This window comes from Arachis hypogaea, chromosome 13 (assembly GCF_003086295.3).
Source record: "Arachis hypogaea cultivar Tifrunner chromosome 13, arahy.Tifrunner.gnm2.J5K5, whole genome shotgun sequence".
In the NCBI taxonomy this organism is placed as follows: Eukaryota; Viridiplantae; Streptophyta; class Magnoliopsida; order Fabales; family Fabaceae; genus Arachis; species Arachis hypogaea.
In genome coordinates, this window is record NC_092048.1 from 42,059,975 (window position 1) to 42,081,887 (window position 21,913).

A 21,913-nucleotide genomic window follows, 5' to 3' on the forward strand; every position below is an offset into this window, starting at 1 on the left:
CGTGAGTAAGGGTCGATCCCACGGAGATTGTTGGTTTGAAGCAATCTATGGTTATCTTGTAAATCTTAGTCAGGAAATCAATTATAATTATCAGTATGAATTCCGAAGAATAAAAGAGCATGGATTAAATACTTTTTCTGCAGTAATGGAGAATGTGTTGGAGTTTTGGAGATGCTTTGTCTTCTGAATCTCTGCTTTCTCCCTGTCTTCTTCTTCACGCACGCAAGGTTCCTCCTATGGCAAGCTGTGTGTTGGTGGATCACCGTTGTCAATGGCTACCATCCGTCATCTCAGTGAAAATGGTACAGGTGCGCTGTCACCGCACGGCTAATCATCTGTCGGTTCCCACTCATGCTAGAATAGGATCCATTGGTCCTTTTGTGTCTGTCACTATGCCCAACACTTGTGAGTTTGAAGCTCTTCACAGTCATCCAATCCCTGAATCCTACTCGAAATACCACAGACAAGGTTTAGACTTTCCGGATTCTCAAGGATGCTGCCAATGGATTCTAGCTTATACCACGAAGATTCTGATTAAGGAATCCAAGAGATATTCATTCAATCTAAGGTAGAACGGAGGTGGTTGTCAGGCACACGTTCATAGGTTGAGGATGGTGATGAGTGTCACGGATCATCACATCCATCATATTGAAGGGCGAATGAACATCTTAGATAGAAACAAGCGTGTTTGAATAGAAAACAGAAATAGTTGCATTAATTCATCGAAACACAGCAGAGCTCCTCACCCCCCAACAATGGAGTTTAGAGACTCATGCCGTCAAAGAGTACAAAGTTCAGATCTAAAATGTCATGAGGTACAAAATAAATCTCTAAAAGTTGTTTAAATACTAAACTCGTAACCTAGGTTTACAGAAAATGAGTAAACTATGATAGATAGTGCTGAAATCCACTTCTGGGGCCAACTTGGTGTGTGCTGGGGCTGAGACTTAAGCTTTACACGTGCTTAGGCTGTTTCTGGAGTTAAACGCCAGGTTGTAACCTGTTTTAGGCGTTTAACTCCAACTTGTAACCTGTTTCTGGCGTTTAACGCCAGACTACAACATGGAACTGGTATTGAACGCCAGTTTACGTCGTCTATCCTTGAGCAAAGTATGGACTATTATATATTTCTGAAAAGCCCTGGATATCTACTTTCCAACGCAATTGGGAGCGCACCAATTGGACTTCTGTAGCTCCAGAAAATTCATTCCGAGTGCAGAGAGGTCAGAATCCAACAGCATCAGCAGTCCTTTTTCAGCCTGAATCAGATTTTTGCTCAGTTCCCTCAATTTCAGCCAAAAAATATCTGAAATTATAGAAAAACACACAAACTCATAGTAAAGTCTAGAAATATGAATTTTGCCTAGAAACTAATGAAAATATACTAAAAACTAACTAAAACATACTAAAAACTATATGAAATTAACCCCAAAAAGCGTATAAAATCTCCGCTCATCACAACACCAAACTTAAACTGTTGCTTGTCCCCAAGCAACTAGACAAATAAAATAGAATACAAATAAGTCAAGAAGCAATAATATCTCAGAGTTTTTGAGTGAAGCTCAGATTCTAATTAGATGAGTGGGACTAGTAGCTTTTTGCTTCCGAATAGTTTTGGCATCTCACTTTATCCATTGAAGCTCAGAATGATTGGCATCCATAGGAACTTAGAATTCAGATAGTGTTATTGATTCTCCTAGTTCAGTGTGTTGATTCTTGAACACAGCTACTTTATGAGTCTTGGCCGTGGCCCTAAGCACTTTGTTTTCCAGTATTCCACCGGATACCTAAATGCCACAGACATATAATTGGGTGAACCTTTTCAGATTGTGACTCAGCTTTGCTAAAGTCCCCAATTAGAGGTGTCTAGGGTTCTTAAGCACACTCTTCTTTTTGCTTTGGACCTTGACTTTAACCGCTCAGTCTCAAGTTTTCACTTGACACCTTCACGCCACAAGCACATGGTTAGGGACAGCTTGGTTTAGCCGCTTAGGCCAGGATTTGATTCCTTTGGGCCCTCCTATCCACTGATACTCAAAGCCTTGGATCCTTTTTATTACCCTTGCCTTTTGGTTTTAAGGGCTATTGGCTTTTTCTGCTTGCTTTTTCTTTTTCTTTTTTTTTCGCCCTTTTTTTTCGCAAGCTTTTGTATTCACTGCTTTTTCTTGCTTCAAGAATCATTTTTATGATTTTTCAGATTATCAAATAACATGTCTCCTTTTTTCTTATTCTTCAAGAGCCAACATATTTAACATTCATAAACATCAACTTCAAAAGACATATGCACTATTCAAGCATTCATTCAGAAGATAAAAAGCATTGCCACCACATGTAATTAATTAGAATTTTTCTTAAAAAAAAACTCGAAAACTATTGCCTCCTTATTCTAAAGAAAATCTGCTATTTTATTCATGTTTAGTGATGATGAGAAAAATAAATTATAGCTTAATTGGAGATAAAATCAAAATATAGATACTAATTACTATTACTCATATATAACTTCTAAGGTAAAACTCAAATAAGAACAATTATCACAGAGTTAAGGCTAAGATTAGAACTCAACAACCTTGAATTTGGGAGGTGGATGCCTCTTTAGTCTGTGGAGTGATTGGCCATTCAAGAGATAGTTTCTGACGCTTTAATTCCTTCAGTTCACGCCCTTGCTCTTCTTATTCTCTAAGCAGTTTGCAGAGCATGCTGTTTTGATTTTGCTGTTCTTCCTTCAGTTGATCCACAGCTTCTTGCAACTTGGTGACAGATGCTTCTAGGCATCCCAGTATTCAATTTGAGGGATTTCCGGGAGGAGCTCCTCTGCTTTTCTCTTGATGGGGTCGTCCTGCACCTGTAGTCCTTCCATAGACTTTTTGGTGGTTGGTTGCTCAACTGAGATATACTTATCTACTCCCATCTTTATCCCAGCATCTTTACATAACAGAGAAACCAAGCTTGGATAGGCCAATTTAGCATCTTTGGAGTTCTTGTTTGCAATTTTGTAAAGCTCACAAGCAATCAGCTGATGAACTTCCACTTCTTTTTCCAGCATAATGCAATGAATTATCACTGCTCTTCTGATGGTGACTTCAGAGCGGTTGCTAGTGGGCAGAATAGAGCGCCCAATGAAGTCCAGCCATCCTCTGACAACTGGTTTGAGATCTCCTCTCTTGAGTTGATTCGGGGCACCCTTTGTGTTGGTTGTCCACTTGGCTCTAGGGAGGCATATGTCCTCTAGAATTTTGTCCAATCCCAGGTTTGATCTCATCATTCTCCTATTAAAGGAGTCTGGGTCATCTTGCAGTTGAGGCAGCTTGAAGATCTCCCTTATTTTGTCAGGGTGGGTGTGAACAATCTTCCCTCTGACCAGAGTTCTATAGTCATAGAATGCGGTTCCAGCTATTCTCTGTCTGTCCGTCTGCCATAGATTAGCATAGAATTCCTGAACCATGTTTCTTCCCACCTTTGTCTCAGGATTAGCTAGGACTTTCCAGCTCCTGTTTCAAATTTGCTCTTAGATCTCCGGATATTCATATTCTTTCAGATCGAATTTAACTTCCGGGATCACTGACCTTAGACTCATTATTTTGTAAAAATGGTCTGAATGTTCTTTGGTTATAAACTTTCCTTGATTCCAAAGTGGTTTTGGAATATTCTCCTTCTTGCCTCTTGAGTCGGTTTGTTTTCTCTTGGGAGCCATGATCTTAGTGGGTATTGGCTTAGTGATCACGGATAAACACACCAAACTTAGAGGTTTGCTTGTCCTCAAGCAAAAGAAAAGAAAGGAGATGGAAAGAGGGAGAGACAAGCACAACTTGTGGAGGAGAGGGGGAGGCCGAACCAAAATTTAAAGGGAAGGGGGGGTAGGTTTCGAAAATTTTGAAGGAAATATGATAGAAGATATGATTTGTAAAAGATAAGTATGATAGGAAAAAGATATAATTTAAAATTGAAAAGATATGAAAGATATTTGAAAAAGATAAATCTGAATTTTGAAAAAGATGATGTGAAGATTTGAAAAAGATATTGATGATTTGAAAAGATTTTAGAAGGAAAAGAGATAGATTTGTTTTGAAAAGGATTTGAAGATAAATTGAAGAGGATTAAGAAAAAGGGCTTATGAATTAAGATACATTTGATATATTTTTTTGAAAAAGGATTTGAAAAATTAGGATTTGTAAAATGTTTGTGCAAGAAATCATGAATTGAAACATAAAAAATTGAAAAAAATTTGAATTGAAAACGAAATTTCCTAATCCCCACATTCCTGGTGTTAAACGCCCAACTGCTGCATGTTTTGGGCGTTTAACGCCCAGTTGCTGCTTGGTTTGGGCGTTTAACGCCCAGCTGTTGCTTCTAGCTGGCGTTAAACGCCAGAAACCCCTTTGTCACTGGGCGTTTTTCTGAACGCCCAGGATGCTGTCAATCTGGCGTTAAACGCCCAGAAGCTACTTCTTTCTGGCATTTAACGCCCAGATGGCTATCTTTACTGGCGTTAAACGCCCAGTAGATGCTCCTTTTGGGTGTTTAACACCCAGTTGTGCCTCTTACTGGCGTTTTCTTGCCAGTGAGCTCTTTTTTTCTCTGTTTTGTGTGCTGAATCCTTCTGTAACCCTGTGAACCTATGCAATTGACTCTTTACCTTATTAACATTGAACTTATATGCTTAAAAAAATAATAAATAAATAAATAAATAAAATGAAGAATAGGGCAAAATGACAGAAAGAGTTTTGCCAATGGCTGGGTTGCCTCCCAGCAAGCGCTTCTTTATTGTCTTTAGCTGGACCTTGCTGAGCTTTTAATTTAGCCTCAGCCTTGAGCACTCTTGCTCAACATTGCCTTCAAGATAGTGCTTGATTCTCTGTCCATTAACAATGAACTTCTTATCAGAATCAATGTCTTGAAGCTCCATATAACCATATGGTGATACACTTGTAATCACATACGGTCCCCTCCACCGGGACTTCAGTTTCCCAGGGAATAGCTTGAGCCTAGAGTTAAACAATAGAACCTTTTGTCCTGGTTCAAAGACTCTTGATGACAGCCTTATGTGATGCCACCTTTTTTATTTCTCCTTATAAAGCTTGGCATTTTCGAAAGCAGTGAGTCTAAATTCCTCTAGCTCATTTAGCTAGAGTAATCTTTTTTCTCCGGCTAATTTGGCATCAAAGTTTAGGAATCTGGTTGCCCAGTAGGCCTTATGTTCCAGTTTCACGGGCAAATGATAGGCCTTACTATACACAAGCTGGTATGGAGAGGTCTCTATAGGAGTCTTGAATGCTGTTCTGTAAGCCCACACAGCATCATCCAAGCTTCTTGCCCAATCCTTTCTACGGGTACTTATAGTCCGTTCCAGGATTCTTTTTAGTTCTCTGTTAGAGACTTCAGCTTTCCCATTTGTCTGTGGATGATATGGAGTTGCCACCTTGTGGCTAATCCCATACCAGACCATGGCAGAATAAAGTTGTTTGTTGCAGAAATGAGTGCCTCCATCACTGATTAGTACTCTAGGGACACCAAACCTGCTGAAGATGTATTTCTGGAGGAACTTCAGCACTGTTTTAGTATCATTAGTGGGTGTGGCAACGGCCTCTACCCATTTTGATACATAGTCGACTGCCACCAGAATATAAGTGTTTGAGTATGATGGTGGGAAAGGTCCCATGAAGTTAATTCCCCATACATCAAACAACTCAATCTCCAAGATTCCCTGTTGAGGCATGGCGTAACCATGAGGCAGATTACCAGCTCTTTGGCAACTGTCACAGTTACGTATAAACTCTCGGAAATCCCTATAGAGTGTAGGCCAGTAGAAACCACATTGGAGGACCTTGGTGGCTGTTCGCTCACCTCCGAAATGGCCTCCATATTGTGATCCATGGCAATGCCATAAGATCCTCTGTGCTTCTTCTTTAGGCACACACCTACGAATTATTCCGTCTGCACATCTCTTAAAGAGATAGGGTTCATCCCACAAGTAGTACTTTGCATCAGTAATTAATTTTTTCTTTTGTTGCCTGCTGTACTCCTTGGGTATGAACCTTGCAGCTTTATAGTTTGCAATGTCTGCAAACCATGGTGTTTCCTGAATGGCAAACAAATGCTCATCCGGAAATGTCTCAGAGATCTCAATAGAGGGGGGAAACTCCCATTCTATTGGTTCTATCCGGGATAGATGATCAGCCACTTGGTTCTCTGTCTCTTATTTCTATATCAAACTCTTGCAGAAGCAATACCCATCTGATGAGTCTGGGTTTTGAATCCTGCTTTGTGAGTAGATATTTAAGAGCAGCATGGTTAGTGTACACAATCACTTTTGATCCTACTAAGTATGATCTAAACTTGTCAATGGCATAAACCACTGCAAGCAATTATTTTTCTGTGGTTGTGTAATTTTTCTGGGCATCATTTAAAACACGGCTAGCATAATAAATGACATGCAGAAGCTTGTCATGCCTCTGCCCCAGTACTGCACCAATGGCGTGGTCACTGGCATCACACATTAGTTCAAATGGTAATGTCCAGTTTGGTGCAGAAATAACTGATGCTGTGACCAGTTTAGCTTTCAGAGTCTCAAACGCCTGCAGACACTCTATGTCAAACACAAATGGCGTGTCAGCAGCTAGCAGATTGCTCAGGGGTTTTGCAATTTTTGAAAAATTCTTTATAAACTTCCTGTAGAATCCTGCATGCCCCAGAAAGCTTCTGATTGCCTTAACATTAGCAGGTGGTGGTAATTTTTCAATTACTTCCACTTTAGCTTGATCCACCTCTATCCCCTTGTTTGAAATTTTATGCCCAAGGACAATTCCTTCAGTCACCATAAAGTGACATTTTTTCCAGTTTAAAACTAGGTTGGTCTCTTGGCATCTTTTCAGAACAAGTGCTAAATGGTCAAGGCAGGAGCTGAATGAGTCTCCAAATACTGAAAAGTCATCCATGAAGACTTTCAGAAATTTCTCTACCATATCAAAGAAGATAGAGAGCATGCACCTCTGAAAGGTTGCAGGTGCATTACACAAACCAAAAGGCATTCTTCTGTAAGCAAATACTCCAGAAGGACATGTGAATGCTGTTTTCTCTTGGTCCTGATGATCTACTGCAATTTGGTTGTAACCTGAATAGCCATCCAAAAAGCAGTAATATTCATGACCTGCTAGTCTCTCTAGCATCTGGTCTATGAATGGTAAAGGAAAATGATCATTTCTGGTGGCTGTGTTGAGCCTTCTATAGTCAATACACATGCGCCACCCTGTAACTGTTCTTGTAGGAACCAGTTCATTTTTTTCATTATGAACCACTGTCATGCCTCCTTTCTTGGGAACAACTTGAACAGGGCTCACCCAGGGGCTATCAGAAATAGGATAAATAATCCCAGCCTCTAGTAATTTGGTAACCTCTTTCTGCACCACTTCCTTCATGGCTGGATTTAGCCGCCTTTGTGGTTGAACCACTGGCTTAGCATCATCCTCCAATAGAATTTTGTGCATGCATCTAGCTGGGCTTATTCCCTTAAGGTCACTTATGGACCACCCAAGAGCTGTCTTGTGTGTCCTTAGCACTTGAATTAGTGCTTCCTCTTCCAGTGGATTTAAAGCAGAGCTTATGATCACTGGAAAAGTGTCACCTTCTCCCAGAAATGCATATTTCAAGGATGGTGGTAATGACTTGAGCTCGGGTTTAGGAGGTTTCTCCTCTTCCTGAGGAAGTCTCAGAGGCTCTTTCAATTCCTCTGAACCCTCTAAATCAGGCTGAACATCTTTAAAGATGTCTTCCAGCTCTGATTCGAGACTCTTAGCCATGTTGATCTCCTCTACCAAAGAGTCAATGAGATCAACTTTTATGCAGTCTTTTGGTGTGTCTGGATGCTGCATGGCTTTGACAGCTTTCAACTTAAACTCATCCTCATTAACTCTCAGGGTTACTTCCCCCTTTTGGACATCAATGAGAGTTCGTCCAGTTGCTAGGAAAGGTCTTCCTAGAATGAGAGTAGCACTATTGTGCTCCTCCATTTCCAGCACTACAAAGTCAGTAGGAAAGGCGAATGGCCCAACCCTGACAATCATGTCCTCAATCATGCCTAATGGGTAATTAATGGAGCCATCAGCAAGTTGGAGACATATCCGGGTTGGTTTAACTTCTTCAGTTAAACCAAGCTTTCTGATAGTGGATGCAGGTATTAGGTTGATGCTTGCCCCAAGATCACATAAAGCTGTCTTGGTGCAATTATCCTCTAATGTACATGGTATCAGAAAGCTCCCGGGATCTTTAAGCTTTTCTGGAAAGCTTTTCAGAATGACTGCACTGCATTCTTCAGTGAGGAGAACTCTTTCAGTTTCTCTCCAATCCTTCTTATGACTCAAGATCTCTTTCATGAACTTGGCATAAGAAGGTATTTGCTCAAGTGCCTCTACAAACGGAATCTTTATTTCAAGAGTCCTGAGATAATCTGCAAAGCGAGCAAATTGCTTATCCTGCTCCTCTTGGCGGAGTTTTTGAGGATAAGGTATCTTGGCTTTATATTCCTCAACCTTAGTTGCTGCAGGTTTATTTCCTACAGAGGTGGTTGGAGGAGCCTTTTTAGAGGGGTTGTTATCAGCACTTGTGTGTGTCTGATCCCTCACTGGAATTTGAATTCCAGGGTTAGAAGCTGGAGTGGCGTTGGACGCCAACTCCTTACTTGTTCCTGGCATTTGAACGCCAAAACTGAGCTTCCAATTGGCGTTTGACGCCAACTCCTTGCTTGTTTCTGGCGTTTGGACGCCAGAGTTATTCCTTTCTGGGCTCTTACTGTCCTCAGAGGGATTTTGGATAGCAGTTTGTTCATATCTTGGCTTCCTGCTGCCTTGAAGTGAGGTATTTAATGTTTTTCCACTTCTTAATTGAACTGCTTGGCACTCTTCTGTTATTTGTTTTGATAACTGTTGTTCTGTTTGCTTCAACTGTACCTTCATATTTATATTAGCCATTCTTGTGTCTTGTAGTATCTCCTTGAATTCGGCCAGCTGTTCTGTTAGAAAGTCTAATTTCTGATTGAATTCAGTAATTTGTTCTGCAGGACTGAGTTCAGCAGTTACTGTTTTAGCCTCTTCTTTCATAGAAGATTCACTATTCAGGTACAGATGCTGATTTCTGGCAACTGTATCAATAAGCTCTTGAGCCTCTTCAATTGTCTTTCTCATGTGTATAGATCCACCAGCTGAGTGATCTAGAGAAATTTGAGCTTTCTCTGTAAGCCCATAATAGAAGATGTCTAACTGCACCCATTCTGAAAACATTTCAGAGGGGCATTTTCTTAGCATCTCTCTGTATCTCTCCTAGGCATCATAAAGAGATTCATTATCTCCTTGTTTAAAGCTTTAGATGTCCAGCCTTAGCTATGTCATCCGTTTTGGAGGGAAGTATTGATTCAGAAATTTTTCTGACAGCTGTTTCCATGTCCTTATGCTAGCCTTAGGTTGGTTATTTAACCACCTCTTAGCTTGGTCTTTTACAGCAAATAAAAATAGTAATAATCTGTAGACATCCTGATCTACTTCTTTATCATGTACTGTGTCAGCAATCTGTAAAAACTGTGCCAAAAACTCTGTAGGTTCTTCCTGTGGAAGACCGGAATACTGGCAACTTTGCTGCACCATGATAATGAGCTGAGGATTCAACTCAAAGCTACTGACTCCAATGGAGGGTATACAGATACTACTCCCATATGAAGCAGTAGTGGGGTTAGCATATGACCTCAGAGTCCTTCTGGACTGTTCATTTCCACTTAGGTCCATGATGGAGAAAGGGGGATGATGCGGATTGCAAATAAAATATATATATATATATATATATATATATATATATATATATATATTAGAAAACGGAAATTAGAAAAAAAATAAAATAAAATGAAAAATGGGTGAGGATTTTCGAAAAATGAAGAGAGAAAAAGTGATTAGGAGATTTTGAAAAAGATATGATTTTTTAAAAAAAATTAAAAAGGATATGATCTGAAAAAGATATGATTTTTAAAAACTTGACAACTAAGATATGATAAGATAAAATTTTGAAATTGAAATCTGAATTTTTATGAAAAGTTTCAAAATATTTGCTTAAAAATAGTTAGAAAAGATATTTTTTTATTTTTCAATTTTATGATGAAAGAGAAAAACACACAAAAGACACACAACTTAAAATTTTTAGATCTAATGCTCCTTATTTTCGAAAATTTTGGAGGGAAAACACCAAGGAACACCAAACTTAAAAATTTTAAGATCAAAACACAAGGAAGACTCAAGAACACCTTGAAGACTCACAAGAACAACAAGAACATGAAGATAGAACACCAAACTTAAAATTTTTAGAAAACCAAAATAAAATTTTCGAAAACTAAAGAAAAATCAACAAGAAAACACCAAACTTAAAGTTTGGCACAAGATTTATTCAAAGAAAAATTATTTTTGAAAAGGTTTTAAAAAGAAGATAGCCAATTACCAAGAACATAAGCACCACGCTCTAGCCAATTGAGCTATAAATTTAACGTATTTTAATATTGTATATAAAAGTAAAATTTTCTTTGGAAACTGATATTTTGAAAAAGCACAAGAAAAACAAGAAAAGACACAGAACAAGAAAAACTAAAGATCAAACAAGGAAAAATAGCAAGAACAACTTGAAGACAAAGAAAGAACAAAGAACACAGATTTCGAAAATTTAAAGGAAAATACAAACATGCAATTGACACCAAACTTAAAATATAAAACTAAACTCAAACAGAAAAACTCAATTATTAGTAAAAAAAAATAAAATTTTGAAAAAAAATTTTTTTTCAAAAAGAAAATAAGGATTCTAAAATTTTAACAAGAACAATAATAAAAGACTCAAAGATAAATTATAAATTAATAAAGAAAAATAAAATTTTTGAAAGATTTTTGATAAGAAAGTAAAAGACTCTGACCCAAAAGACAAAATCTTCCTAATCTAAGCAACAGGATGAACCGTCAGTTGTTCAAACTCGAACAATCTCCGACAACGGCGCCAAAAACTTGGTGCACAAATTGTGAATCACACTTTTCACAACTCGTACCACTAACCAGCAAGTGCACTGGGTCGTCCAAGTAATACCTTACGTGAGTAAGGGTCGATCCCACGGAGATTGTTGGTTTGAAGCAATCTATGGTTATCTTGTAAATCTTAGTCAGGAAATCAATTATAATTATCAGTATGAATTGCGAAGAATAAAAGAGCATGGATTAAATACTTGTTCTGCAGTAATAGAGAATATATTGGAGTTTTGGAGATGCTTTGTCTTCTGAATCTCTGCTTTCTCCCTGTCTTCTTCTTCACGCACACAAGGTTCCTCCTATGGCAAGCTGTGTGTTGGTGGATCACCGTTGTCAATGGCTACCATCCGTCCTCTCAGTGAAAATGGTCCAGGTGCGCTGTCACCGCACAGCTAATCATCTGTCGGTTCCCACTCATGCTGGAATAGGATCCATTGATCCTTTTGTGTCTGTCACTACACCCAACACTTGTGAGTTTGAAGCTCGTCACAGTCATCCAATCCCTGAATCCTACTCGGAATACCACAGACAAGGTTTAGACTTTCCGGATTCTCAAGGATGCTGCCAATGGATTCTAGCTTATACCACGAAGATTCTGATTAAGGAATCCAAGAGATATTCATTCAATCTAAGGTAGAACGGAGGTGGTTGTCAGGCACACGTTCATAGGTTGAGGATGGTGATGAGTGTCACGGATCATCACATCCATCATATTGAAGGGCGAATGAACATCTTAGATAGAAACAAGCGTGTTTGAATAGAAAACAGAAATAGTTGCATTAATTCATCGAAACACAGCAGAGCTCCTCACCCCCCAACAATGGAGTTTAGAGACTCATGCCATCAAAGAGTACAAAGTTCAGATCTAAAATGTCATGAGGTACAAAATAAATCTCTAAAAGTTGTTTAAATACTAAACTTGTAACCTAGGTTTACAGAAAATGAGTAAACTATGATAGATAGTGCAGAAATCCACTTCTGGGGCCAACTTGGTGTGTGCTGGGGCTGAGACTTAAGCTTTACACGTGCTTAGGCTGTTTCTGGAGTTAAACGCCAGGTTGTAACCTGTTTTAGGCGTTTAACTCCAACTTGTAACCTGTTTCTGGCGTTTAACGCCAGACTACAACATGGAACTGGTATTGAACGCCAGTTTACGTCGTCTATCCTTGAGCAAAGTATAGACTATTATATATTTCTGGAAAGCCCTGGATGTCTACTTTCCAACGCAATTGGGAGCGCACCAATTGGACTTCTGTAGCTCCAGAAAATTCATTCCGAGTGCAGAGAGGTCAGAATCCAACAACATCAGCAGTCCTTTTTCAGCCTGAATCAGATTTTTGCTCAGTTCCCTCAATTTCAGCCAAAAAATATCTGAAATTATAGAAAAACACACAAACTCATAGTAAAGTCCAGAAATATTAATTTTACCTAGAAACTAATGAAAATATACTAAAAACTAACTAAAACATACTAAAAACTATATGAAATTAACCCCAAAAAGCGTATAAAATCTCCGCTCATCAAAGGGCAGGGTTTGGAATAATGGAATGGAATGAGTTTTCCTTTCGTTTTTTCGTCTTAGTTGGGGAGAAAAGTTTTTGGTGGGTCCCTTTTACTTTTTGCTACGGTTGTATTTTTTCCTTCACATTTTCTTTCAAAACCAAACAAGTAAAACTTTACATTTCCCTTTTATTTCTTTCCGTCCATATTAAATTCCCCCTGTTTTCCATCTAAACAAACATAGCGGAAATGAATAAAAAATAATAGTTATAACGCGATAATCAGGCCTTTGATGTCTTTGAAATTCAAACCTCGCAATAAAATAGGGCATGCATCTAATGTTCACACCTCCATCTTTTGATACATCACTTTTTTTTTAGTTTGAAGTTGTGTCAAACCATAGCTGATTGTAGTAGTTTTCCCTTAATTAAACTAAGGATGGCTGAATCGTTTGATATGTTGATGGATGTCAGTGCGAAAAAGCTTGCATGGAACTTCATGGTCTATGTTGTACGTTTGTCAGAAGCTCCTAGCTAGTACAATCCAAAGGAGATCAATAGTATAGAAATGGTTCTTTAAGATAGTCAGGCAAGTAGTATTAATTGAATTTAAACTACATGTTCTTATACATTCACACATGTATTCCAAACTGAGTTGTATTTTACAATCTTACAGGGAGGGAGGATCCAAGCTTCGGTCCCTAAGGCATTGGTACATAGATGGAATGGTAATATTCACGAGATTAGGATATATAAGATGACAAATTTCATATTTGTAGATAAGAGGGATAAAACCAGGACGACAATGAATCGGTGGACCTTAAACTTCTCTCACAGAACTGTGGTGGTCTTGGTGGAGATTCCAACTTTCCCACTTCAAGCATTTCGCTTAACGTAGATTCTAGAGTTGTTGAATGCTGACAGGATCGACGACTCTCAATTAGTAGGTGAAGTGAATACATTTTCACTTCCTTTGTGTATAACTCATAACTACCTCATAATAAGTTTCTTATCACATATATTATGGGTGAAGTGGTTGGAAAGGCGAATCCCAGGGAACTCATCGCAAGCAAAGGGAAGGAAACGAAGCGTTTATCTATTTTGGTTGAAGACCTTGAGTAAGTTGTGTTTATGAATTCTAATGACAATGTAGGTTGTGTTATAATGATATTAATATTTAAACCTGTTTTTTCACACTGATTTGCAGTAATTATAGTATTGGATGTGTGTTGTCTGGGGACATGGTTGATCAAATACTACCATATCTAGATGATGGAAGGGTTGAGCCATTGATAGTGGTCCTGTAGTTCTTCAGACCGAGTAGGTGGAATGGTATGACTCCTAACCTTTATTTTGTAACAATATGATGGAAATTTAAAGAATAAGTGATATTAGAAATCTTTTCACTATTAACTTCATAAATGCAGAAAAAACCTCAATGCAGAGTCATCTTGACATTTCAAAGCTACGCATCAATCCCGATCTCGAGGAAGTTCGCGACTTTCGGGACAGGTTTGTTCCACATTTGAATTTCTAGAGATTCATATGTATGTTAATGGTTAGAATTAGTCAAGAATTAATATATATGTTGTAACGCGCAGGAGGCTTGCTGTTAAACCCTCAAATTTGGTCAGAATTAGTCAAGTCAACACAAACAACTCACGTACTGGCGCTGACAAACTTAAGCGAGAGGATGTTACGGTAAACACAATAGAGGAAGCACTAAACTCAACACAAGTAATCCCAACGCCTATTTAAATACACCTTACATCATATGGTATAAGATATTTACATAATATCTCATGTATTTGTAAGAAGGCCCTTTATGTGGATTGCTAGAACAATTGTGGCAATCAATTCTGGCAAGGATGATTGCTTTTACAAATCATGTAGGAGGTGTCCAAAGAAGGTTGAAACACCAATTGAAAATAGATTTGAGTGTGGAAAGTATGGCTACACTTACGGAAGTGCATCCTTAAATTTTGTGTTCAAATTTTCAATATTTTTTTGGAAGGACTATGTTATTGGAAACTTGAACAATCTCGCTCAGAAAATTTATAAATAACTGACCAAAATCTTATTTAAGAATAGAGAAAGGAATGTTGCCATATAACGGTTTTGACTTTGAGAACCATATTAACCCGACCAATTTACCTGGATTAATCAGAAATTGATTATTAGTCCAATTTGACTTAGGTGAAAAATCATATAGCAACAAACCAGTTAAAAAATAAAAAAAAATGATTAACCAAACAAACAAATTAGATATTTTAATAGTTAACCAATTTAAAATAGGAGTCACTTAGATAAAAATACTTAAAATAGCTTTTTTTAAAGACGTATTTTAATAATTAAAATTCAACCTATATAATCGATTAAACTGTGCTATTTTTGTCAAAATTAGACCAGATAAATTGGTTTAACTAAAAAATCGATAAACCAACTCTTGAACCAATCTAAATTAATATTTATTTTTATAGAAAATGACTACAATACTATTATTATAAAAAATAACTAAAATACTCCTATTATATATATTAGTTCTAAAAATCTTAAATCCTAATTCTATAACAACATAGAGAGAAGAGAAGGGTTAAGATTTAGAATTCTCAATATATATATATATATATATATAATAGAAGTATTTTAAGTCATTTTCTATAATAGGGATATTGTAATTATTTTTATAAAAAATATTAATTTAGATCAATTTAAAATTTAATTTACCAATTTTTTAGTCAAATCGATTTGTCTAGTCTAATTTTTACAAAAATAATATGGTTTAATCAATTACATGTATTAAATTTTAATTAATAAAAAATATCTTTAAAAAAAGATGTTTTAGGTATCTTATGGGAGTTAAAATAATATATATTATATATAAAATTTTATTATATACAGTTTAACTCCAGTTAAACTTTGATTGAAACTTTAAATATTTGAACCTATAATTTTATCAATTTAATGAGCGGTTCAGTTTTTCAGAATCTTGCATACACCATTAAAATCTACGATGGGATGGGTTATTGCTGCATTAATATAGTATTAGTATCAGCTAAACAATGGCATTGTACTAACTACAAACGACGGGGTGCTTTCTCATTTTGGGATGGCAAGTCCTCAGCCTTTCTCTTCCGCATCTCGCCAACTAATTTCTTGACATATGCAATGTATCCGTCAACGTCAAATTTTCTTTTGCAGCCTGCATAGTTCATATATCGAATTTTTCCGAAAACAGGCCGCTCTCTCCAACCCTGTAATCCATAAAAACATGATTGCCAAAAATGAAGCTTCTAATACAAAACTAAAAGGATCAACTTGCACCCAGTTTTATAGTTTCCTCTGGTTCTCTTTCTAAAGAAAATTGGGAAGCCCAAATAGATCAAAGAATGCAACTACAACAGCTAAAAAACCAGGGGCACTTGATTCTTCGCTGATATTTCAATTAAATAGAAGTGAATAAGAACATTGTGGTAGGCAAACCTGATCATGAACCCCGCATATTGACCACATGCAACCAACATAACCACTAGGATCCCTCCCATCCAGTTCATACTGCAGTCATGAGAAAATTGCTGTCATTTATAAAAAATGGCAATAAAGTCTGTCCCATTTAAAGAATGTTGGCTAAGGAACTACTACGTTACCTTGTTGTTTAAATAGATGGATATTTCAAGGGCTTCTTCAGGTCCACTTGTCCATTCGAGTATCTTCTTTGCCCAATACATGCTGTACAGAAAATCTTATAATTGAGGACATACATGTTTATAAGGTGAAACATAAAAGAGAAAGAAAGGAGGGAGTTATTCACCGCATAAAACCATGCATCTTTCCATTGTGAACCATCTCCAACTGAGAAGCATTCCAGAGCTGATATGTGCAACAATTAGGAAATAATGCTTAGTTAAACAAGGCATTAAAAAGCCCATGACTTTGAAAGAAGCGATGCATTACTATATTTAATTGGGAAAATTATTGTTGTTCATGAAAGACTGGCTTACAGGATCAGCAGTTTGGGCCTTCTCCAATTGCTCCTTCCTTAAAATACAGAAGTTAGATGAGGATGCAAGTAACAAAAACCGTGTAAAGTGAGAAACAAGACAATTGTGACTCACGAATATGTATGTTCTCGCTTATCAGCGGCATGATCCAATAGGGTCTTACGAGCCCACTCCCAGGCTCCTTGCAATGAATCATAATGCAGTTGATAGAAGCAAAAGTTATCAGCAAGTTCTCGCCGAACAATCAACTCCTCCAAGAAAGCATCAATTGCCTTTACACAAGCGGTCAATATTAGGTTATACAAAACTAAACACATTATATAAGATAAGAAGAAACCTGAGGACATGAAGAGCGCAGCTTCCGAGCTTCCAAAGCACATCGCTGAGCAGATATCTGTCCAAAATGCAAATAGGGAGATAAACCAGAAAGGGCAGTGGGTTTGCAGGGGTTGTTTCGATCTGCAGAATAATTTCTTAACCTTTTAGTCAAGAATCCATTTTTACTTCCCATCAATACTTCCATTGCAGCATCTTCCCCGGGCTCACACCAATTGACCTCAGGAACCTCCGTTCCTTTCCTACTTCCATCAAACAAGCATGTCAACATATTCACGTGACTTAATTATTAGAATCCAGAAGCCAACAATACCGAACACTAACCTTAAGACATCAGCAATGAGATCATCCCAGTCAACGGAGTGATTCTTGGTGATGGTCCATTTCCTAGTTTGAGGCTCAATGGTAGGAAAATCAATCAGATACTCAGAAAGCTTTTTGTTTATCTTTCCCCTAATTGTCTTAGCACTATACTCCAATTTCTCAGAGGCCACCCATAGGGGCACAATGTTGTGAGCATCCACTTCATGTACGGTAAGCGATTCATTCACCTTCTTACAAATCTCTTCTTTGCACCTCCTCACTTCCCGCAAGGGTGAAAAGTCTGTCACCAACATAGAAGCTCCACATTCACTAAGAAACTTTGGCACTGTTTCCTCTGCTTCTCCCTAAAGTTACAGAAGCATCATCTTTGAACAGTGAATAAGCTCAAATTGATCATACATTCAGTAATGATTCAGATTTCGAAAAATTCAACAGACATGTAATTAGTTTCGGATTGAAGAAATTGGGAAATTCAGTTACCCTAAGCAAGAAGAAGGGGATTTGAAGGGTTTGGTGCAGTTGATCGGAGACACGGCGCAAGCCCCTGAGCATAAACCCTAAATGGCGGGACTTGGCGCCTAGAAACTGATCGAAGAGATTAAAAACAACGGCAACAGGGACGTTGGACTTGTTGGCCTGATGAACAGCGTGGATGAGAGCCCAATTGTCTTTGACCCGTTGATCTCTGAACATCCAATACACAACAGGACCCATACCTGCATCCAAACCAGCTTTGGAGCCTTCTTTGAGGGTTCGAATTCGACCCGGTTGCAATGACATTAGAGATGCTGCAGAAGCCATTGCTGTGAACGATGAAGAAAACTAGCTAAGCATCAATGAAACTTGTTGCTAAACTAAAGCATAAATGTTGCTTGAAACTTGTTGCATTGTAGGAGGATTACTAATTTCATAAACTGCATCAGAATTATGTCTTCCTCTTTCTATTTGTCTTCAATTAAACCTAAATGGTAAGCAAAACAATAGAAAAACAAAAGCTTCAATCACACGAAGAGCCATACATTAAGGCTCCAAAAGAAAATGGCTCAAAAATTAAAAATTTCAGAAACGGAACAAAATAAGTTCTCACCCTAAAATGCTAACACATCAATTTCACAATAATCGGGAAAACAGGGTTTTAAACTTTCAAGTATCCAGAAGGAAAAAAAAAAGAAAAAAAAGAAAACATACCTGCAGATTATGGTGACTGCGACGGGCTCAGAGTAAGCAGCGACGGCGACAAAGCAAAGATCCAGCGACGCCGACGGGAGGCATAGGAAGCAGCGACGGCGACCGGAGCAAAGATCCAACGAGAGCGACGAGCAGAGAGCCGGCGATGGCGACGAGTAGACGTTGCAGCGACGGCTCGATTGGAGGGAGGGGACTACAGATAGAGACTCGAGGGAGGGAAGGACAACGTTCTCAAAATAACCGACATCTAACGGTTTAACCGGTTCCAAGGAGATTCAAACCGATTCTAAAAACCAAACCGATTATCTTTAACTATTGAAGTATTGCTTCAATGATTTAATGGTTCAATCGATTTAATTATAATTCAACCAAAATAATTAAATTTTAATAAAATAACACATAAAAATACAATGTAACCAAATTATATTCTAATGTTAAACTCAAAAATACACAAATTAAAATACGATATAACCAAATTAAAATTCTTATAATCTCATGTAAGTATAATACAAAAGTTAAATAATAAAAAATATTTAAATTCTAAATTTAAATTCAACGTTAAAATCTTTTATAATATAAAAAACTATTAGACAACCATCAGAATTTATTATTTTTGGCCATCACTTTTAATTATCAACTCAGTTTCTTTCAAAAGTTAAGATAGTATTAGTTATTAGGTTTCTCACCTCAAAGTCCCACTCTACTTTATATTTCTCCTTCATCGGCGGCATCTCTTTCATTTTTGAACTCTTTATTTTATTTTTTATCTTTGATCATTGTGCTTCATATATTCATTGTTGTTTTGTTGTTTTTATTCTCTCTGACAGCATGAAGAGCAAATGTGGTTACAATAAAAGATTAGAATATAAAAAAAAAATCACATAAGAGAAATAAGCAACAACGATAAGTCAAGAGGCGACGGCGGAGATAAGGAGATGGGCTTCAATTAGGATTGAAAGTTTTAGGTTTTTCTTCTCTTGAATGACAATGTCCTTTTTCTTTTTAAATTTTAACAAGTCGGATTCCGTTTCGATAGCTTATCGATCAACTAGCAATTTTTTTTTGCCCAAATCCAATTCTTATTTCCAGCGGTTTTGCACCCTAATCGAACTAGACTAGACACTGGTTTCCAGTTTTTTAGTTGGATCAATTGGTCCGACTCAATTTTTAAAACATTGATTCAAACCAATAAGAATAAAGTAGAATTAATACTCATATTGGTCCTCTAGTTCATTCGTGCTTCAATATGCTCTTTAAAATTTAAATTTATTCATCTTGAATCTCTAATTTGACCTCTGTGACTTATGTTAGTTACTGGCCTTTTGTTGTCATAGAATCGTTAATGACATACTGAGGCAAAATAATGACTGTTATGTTAGACTTTGTAAAAATAATGCTATTTTGATTTTGGCGTTTAAATAGTTAAAAAAATGATGTTGTGTGAAGAGATATATAATGATATCGAATTTTTTAACACTAGTTGTGCCATCTTCTTCCACTAACGAAGACTCTTATTTTTCCTCCTCTCTTCCATAGCATTAGTTTGAGAAATGTGATTATTAGATTTTAATTGAAAAAAATTATCTTTGTTAATCGGCATCATACTAGGAATCTCCTTACCATCATTCACTGAGATAGAGGTAAGGAAAACAGAAAAAATAAAAGAACGAAATCGATACTTTTTTTTCCTTCATTTCTATTTTTTCCTATTTTCTAGCAAAATCTATTTCTCTTTCATAATAGGCTATTTTTTTTTTGGATTTTGTATTTTTGTTAGGGTTTAATTCCACCGAATTTTTTGGTGTTCAGGTTTAATTCTTTTGATTGATTAGGTTTGATAAGAAATTGATTGGACTTAGAAGTTTTATCACAATAGATAAGGATTATTTAGTTAAGGGCACACCCAAAAGAACATAGCGGAAACACAAAAGATAGATAAATGGGATTTTTTCTACTAGACCTTCAAGAAACCTGTTCTTAGCAATCTAGGTCATCGGAAGGGGCAACCTACTAGACCTTCAAAGAACCTATCCTTGACAACCTAGATCAGAGGGATGAAAACTAAAAGCAACCACCACACAGATCACCTTAGTGTTGGATCCTTCAATCTTCATGCAACAAGCAAAGCAAATCACTCACCTCACTTAATCACACAATAAAAACATGCTAAAGGCAACGAAAATTTATTCATAAAAAATTGTGTAAATGGTCTCACCAGAGGTGTTTAAATAAGCCCCTAACAAACCAAAAAGATAAGATAAGATTTTAAAATTTAAATTAGATTTGATCTTTAATGGATTATATCAAATTTGATTTAAATTTTAAATTTAAAAAAAAAATACTACTAAGCAAATTAGAACTAAACAAATCTTTTAACAAACTTTAACCGCAAAACAAACTAAAACAAAGGCCTAAGTTTTCAAAATTTAATGATAAATTATGCTTCCCATTGAATTTGGAAAGCATTATTGGGTTTCTTACTATCTTGAATGGGCCTTACCCATTCTTCCTTTGTTAGAACTTGATGTAACTCCTTATGCATAAGTGCTGCCAAGTTTCCAAAGCTCTCCTTGAGTTTTTTTGCACGTGCTCTAGTGATCGGGCCCTCTGAAAGTGTGAAATTCCCATTATGCCCTTTTGCCTTAGAATTTTTCAGTTGTCTTTCCGAGCATGTATCATTCCCTCCTTTCTCAAAATGATTCGTCCTCGAATCTGTGTCCATATCAAAAGGAGAGAGATAAAAAACATTGAAGGTAGCAGAGACATTATACTCACCTGGTAGGTCAATCTGGTAGGCAGTATCATTGATCTTCTCAAGCACTTGGAGCGGACCATCCCCTCTAGCATCAAATTTAAACTTTCTTTGAGTAGGAAATATCTCCTTCCTCAAATGTACCCAAACCCAATCTTCAGGTACGAAGACTACATGCTTTCAGCTCTTGTTGATCCTTTCTGCCGTGGCTTTGTTCTTCCGCTCAATTAGGTTACGAGCCTTTGGATGTATTGCTTTAACCTTCTCAGCCTTGCTTGCTCCATCTAAGCTAACAAGATCACTCAAAGGTAAAGGTATTAAATCTAAGACAGTTAGAGGATTAAAACTATAGACAAGTTCAAAAGGTGAAAAACTAGTGGAAGAATGGATTGTCCTGTTATAAGCAAACTCAATAAAAAGTAAACAATCTTCCCAAGTTTTTAAATTCTTACCAACAACAGCACGTAATAAGGTTTCGAATGTCCTATTTATCACTTCTGTTTGACCATCAGTTTGAGGGTGACAAGTAATTGAGTATAACAATTTTGTTCCCAACTTACTCCGCAAAACTTTTCAAAAGTGACTTAAGAATTTGACATCACGATCAGAAACAATAGTTTGGGGAACACCATGTAAGCACACAACTTCTCTAAAGAATAGGTCAGCAATATTTGTGGCATCATCAGTTTTATAGCAAGCAATGAAATGCGCCATTTTACTAAATCTATCTACCACAACAAAAATACTATCTTGACCTTTCCTAGTTTTAGGTAAACC

General features: G+C 37.1%; 1 protein-coding gene across 6 annotated transcripts; it reads right to left on the reverse strand.

Moving 5' to 3' along the window:
* Positions 1-15,471: 15,471 nt before the first annotated feature.
* On the reverse strand, positions 15,472-18,714 carry LOC112738208 (deoxyribodipyrimidine photo-lyase). Of its 6 annotated transcripts, none has more exons than XM_072211847.1 (11): positions 18,385-18,714; positions 18,099-18,157; positions 17,677-17,999; positions 17,197-17,540; positions 16,874-17,114; positions 16,651-16,808; positions 16,537-16,573; positions 16,347-16,405; positions 16,183-16,264; positions 16,019-16,090; positions 15,472-15,789 (listed from the first exon to the last, which is right to left on the reverse strand). In XM_072211847.1, exons 3-11 carry the CDS (start codon positions 17,995-17,997, stop codon positions 15,613-15,615), a joined length of 1,491 nt encoding a protein of 496 aa, XP_072067948.1. In that variant the 5' UTR covers positions 17,998-17,999; positions 18,099-18,157; positions 18,385-18,714; the 3' UTR covers positions 15,472-15,612. The 6 variants fall into 6 exon arrangements, with proteins under 6 accessions (XP_072067948.1, XP_029147417.1, XP_025644337.1 ...); XM_029291584.2 differs by having other exon boundaries at positions 16,874-17,117; XM_025788552.3 differs by having other exon boundaries at positions 17,677-18,157; positions 18,385-18,672.
* Between the last annotated feature and the right edge of the window lie 3,199 nt (positions 18,715-21,913).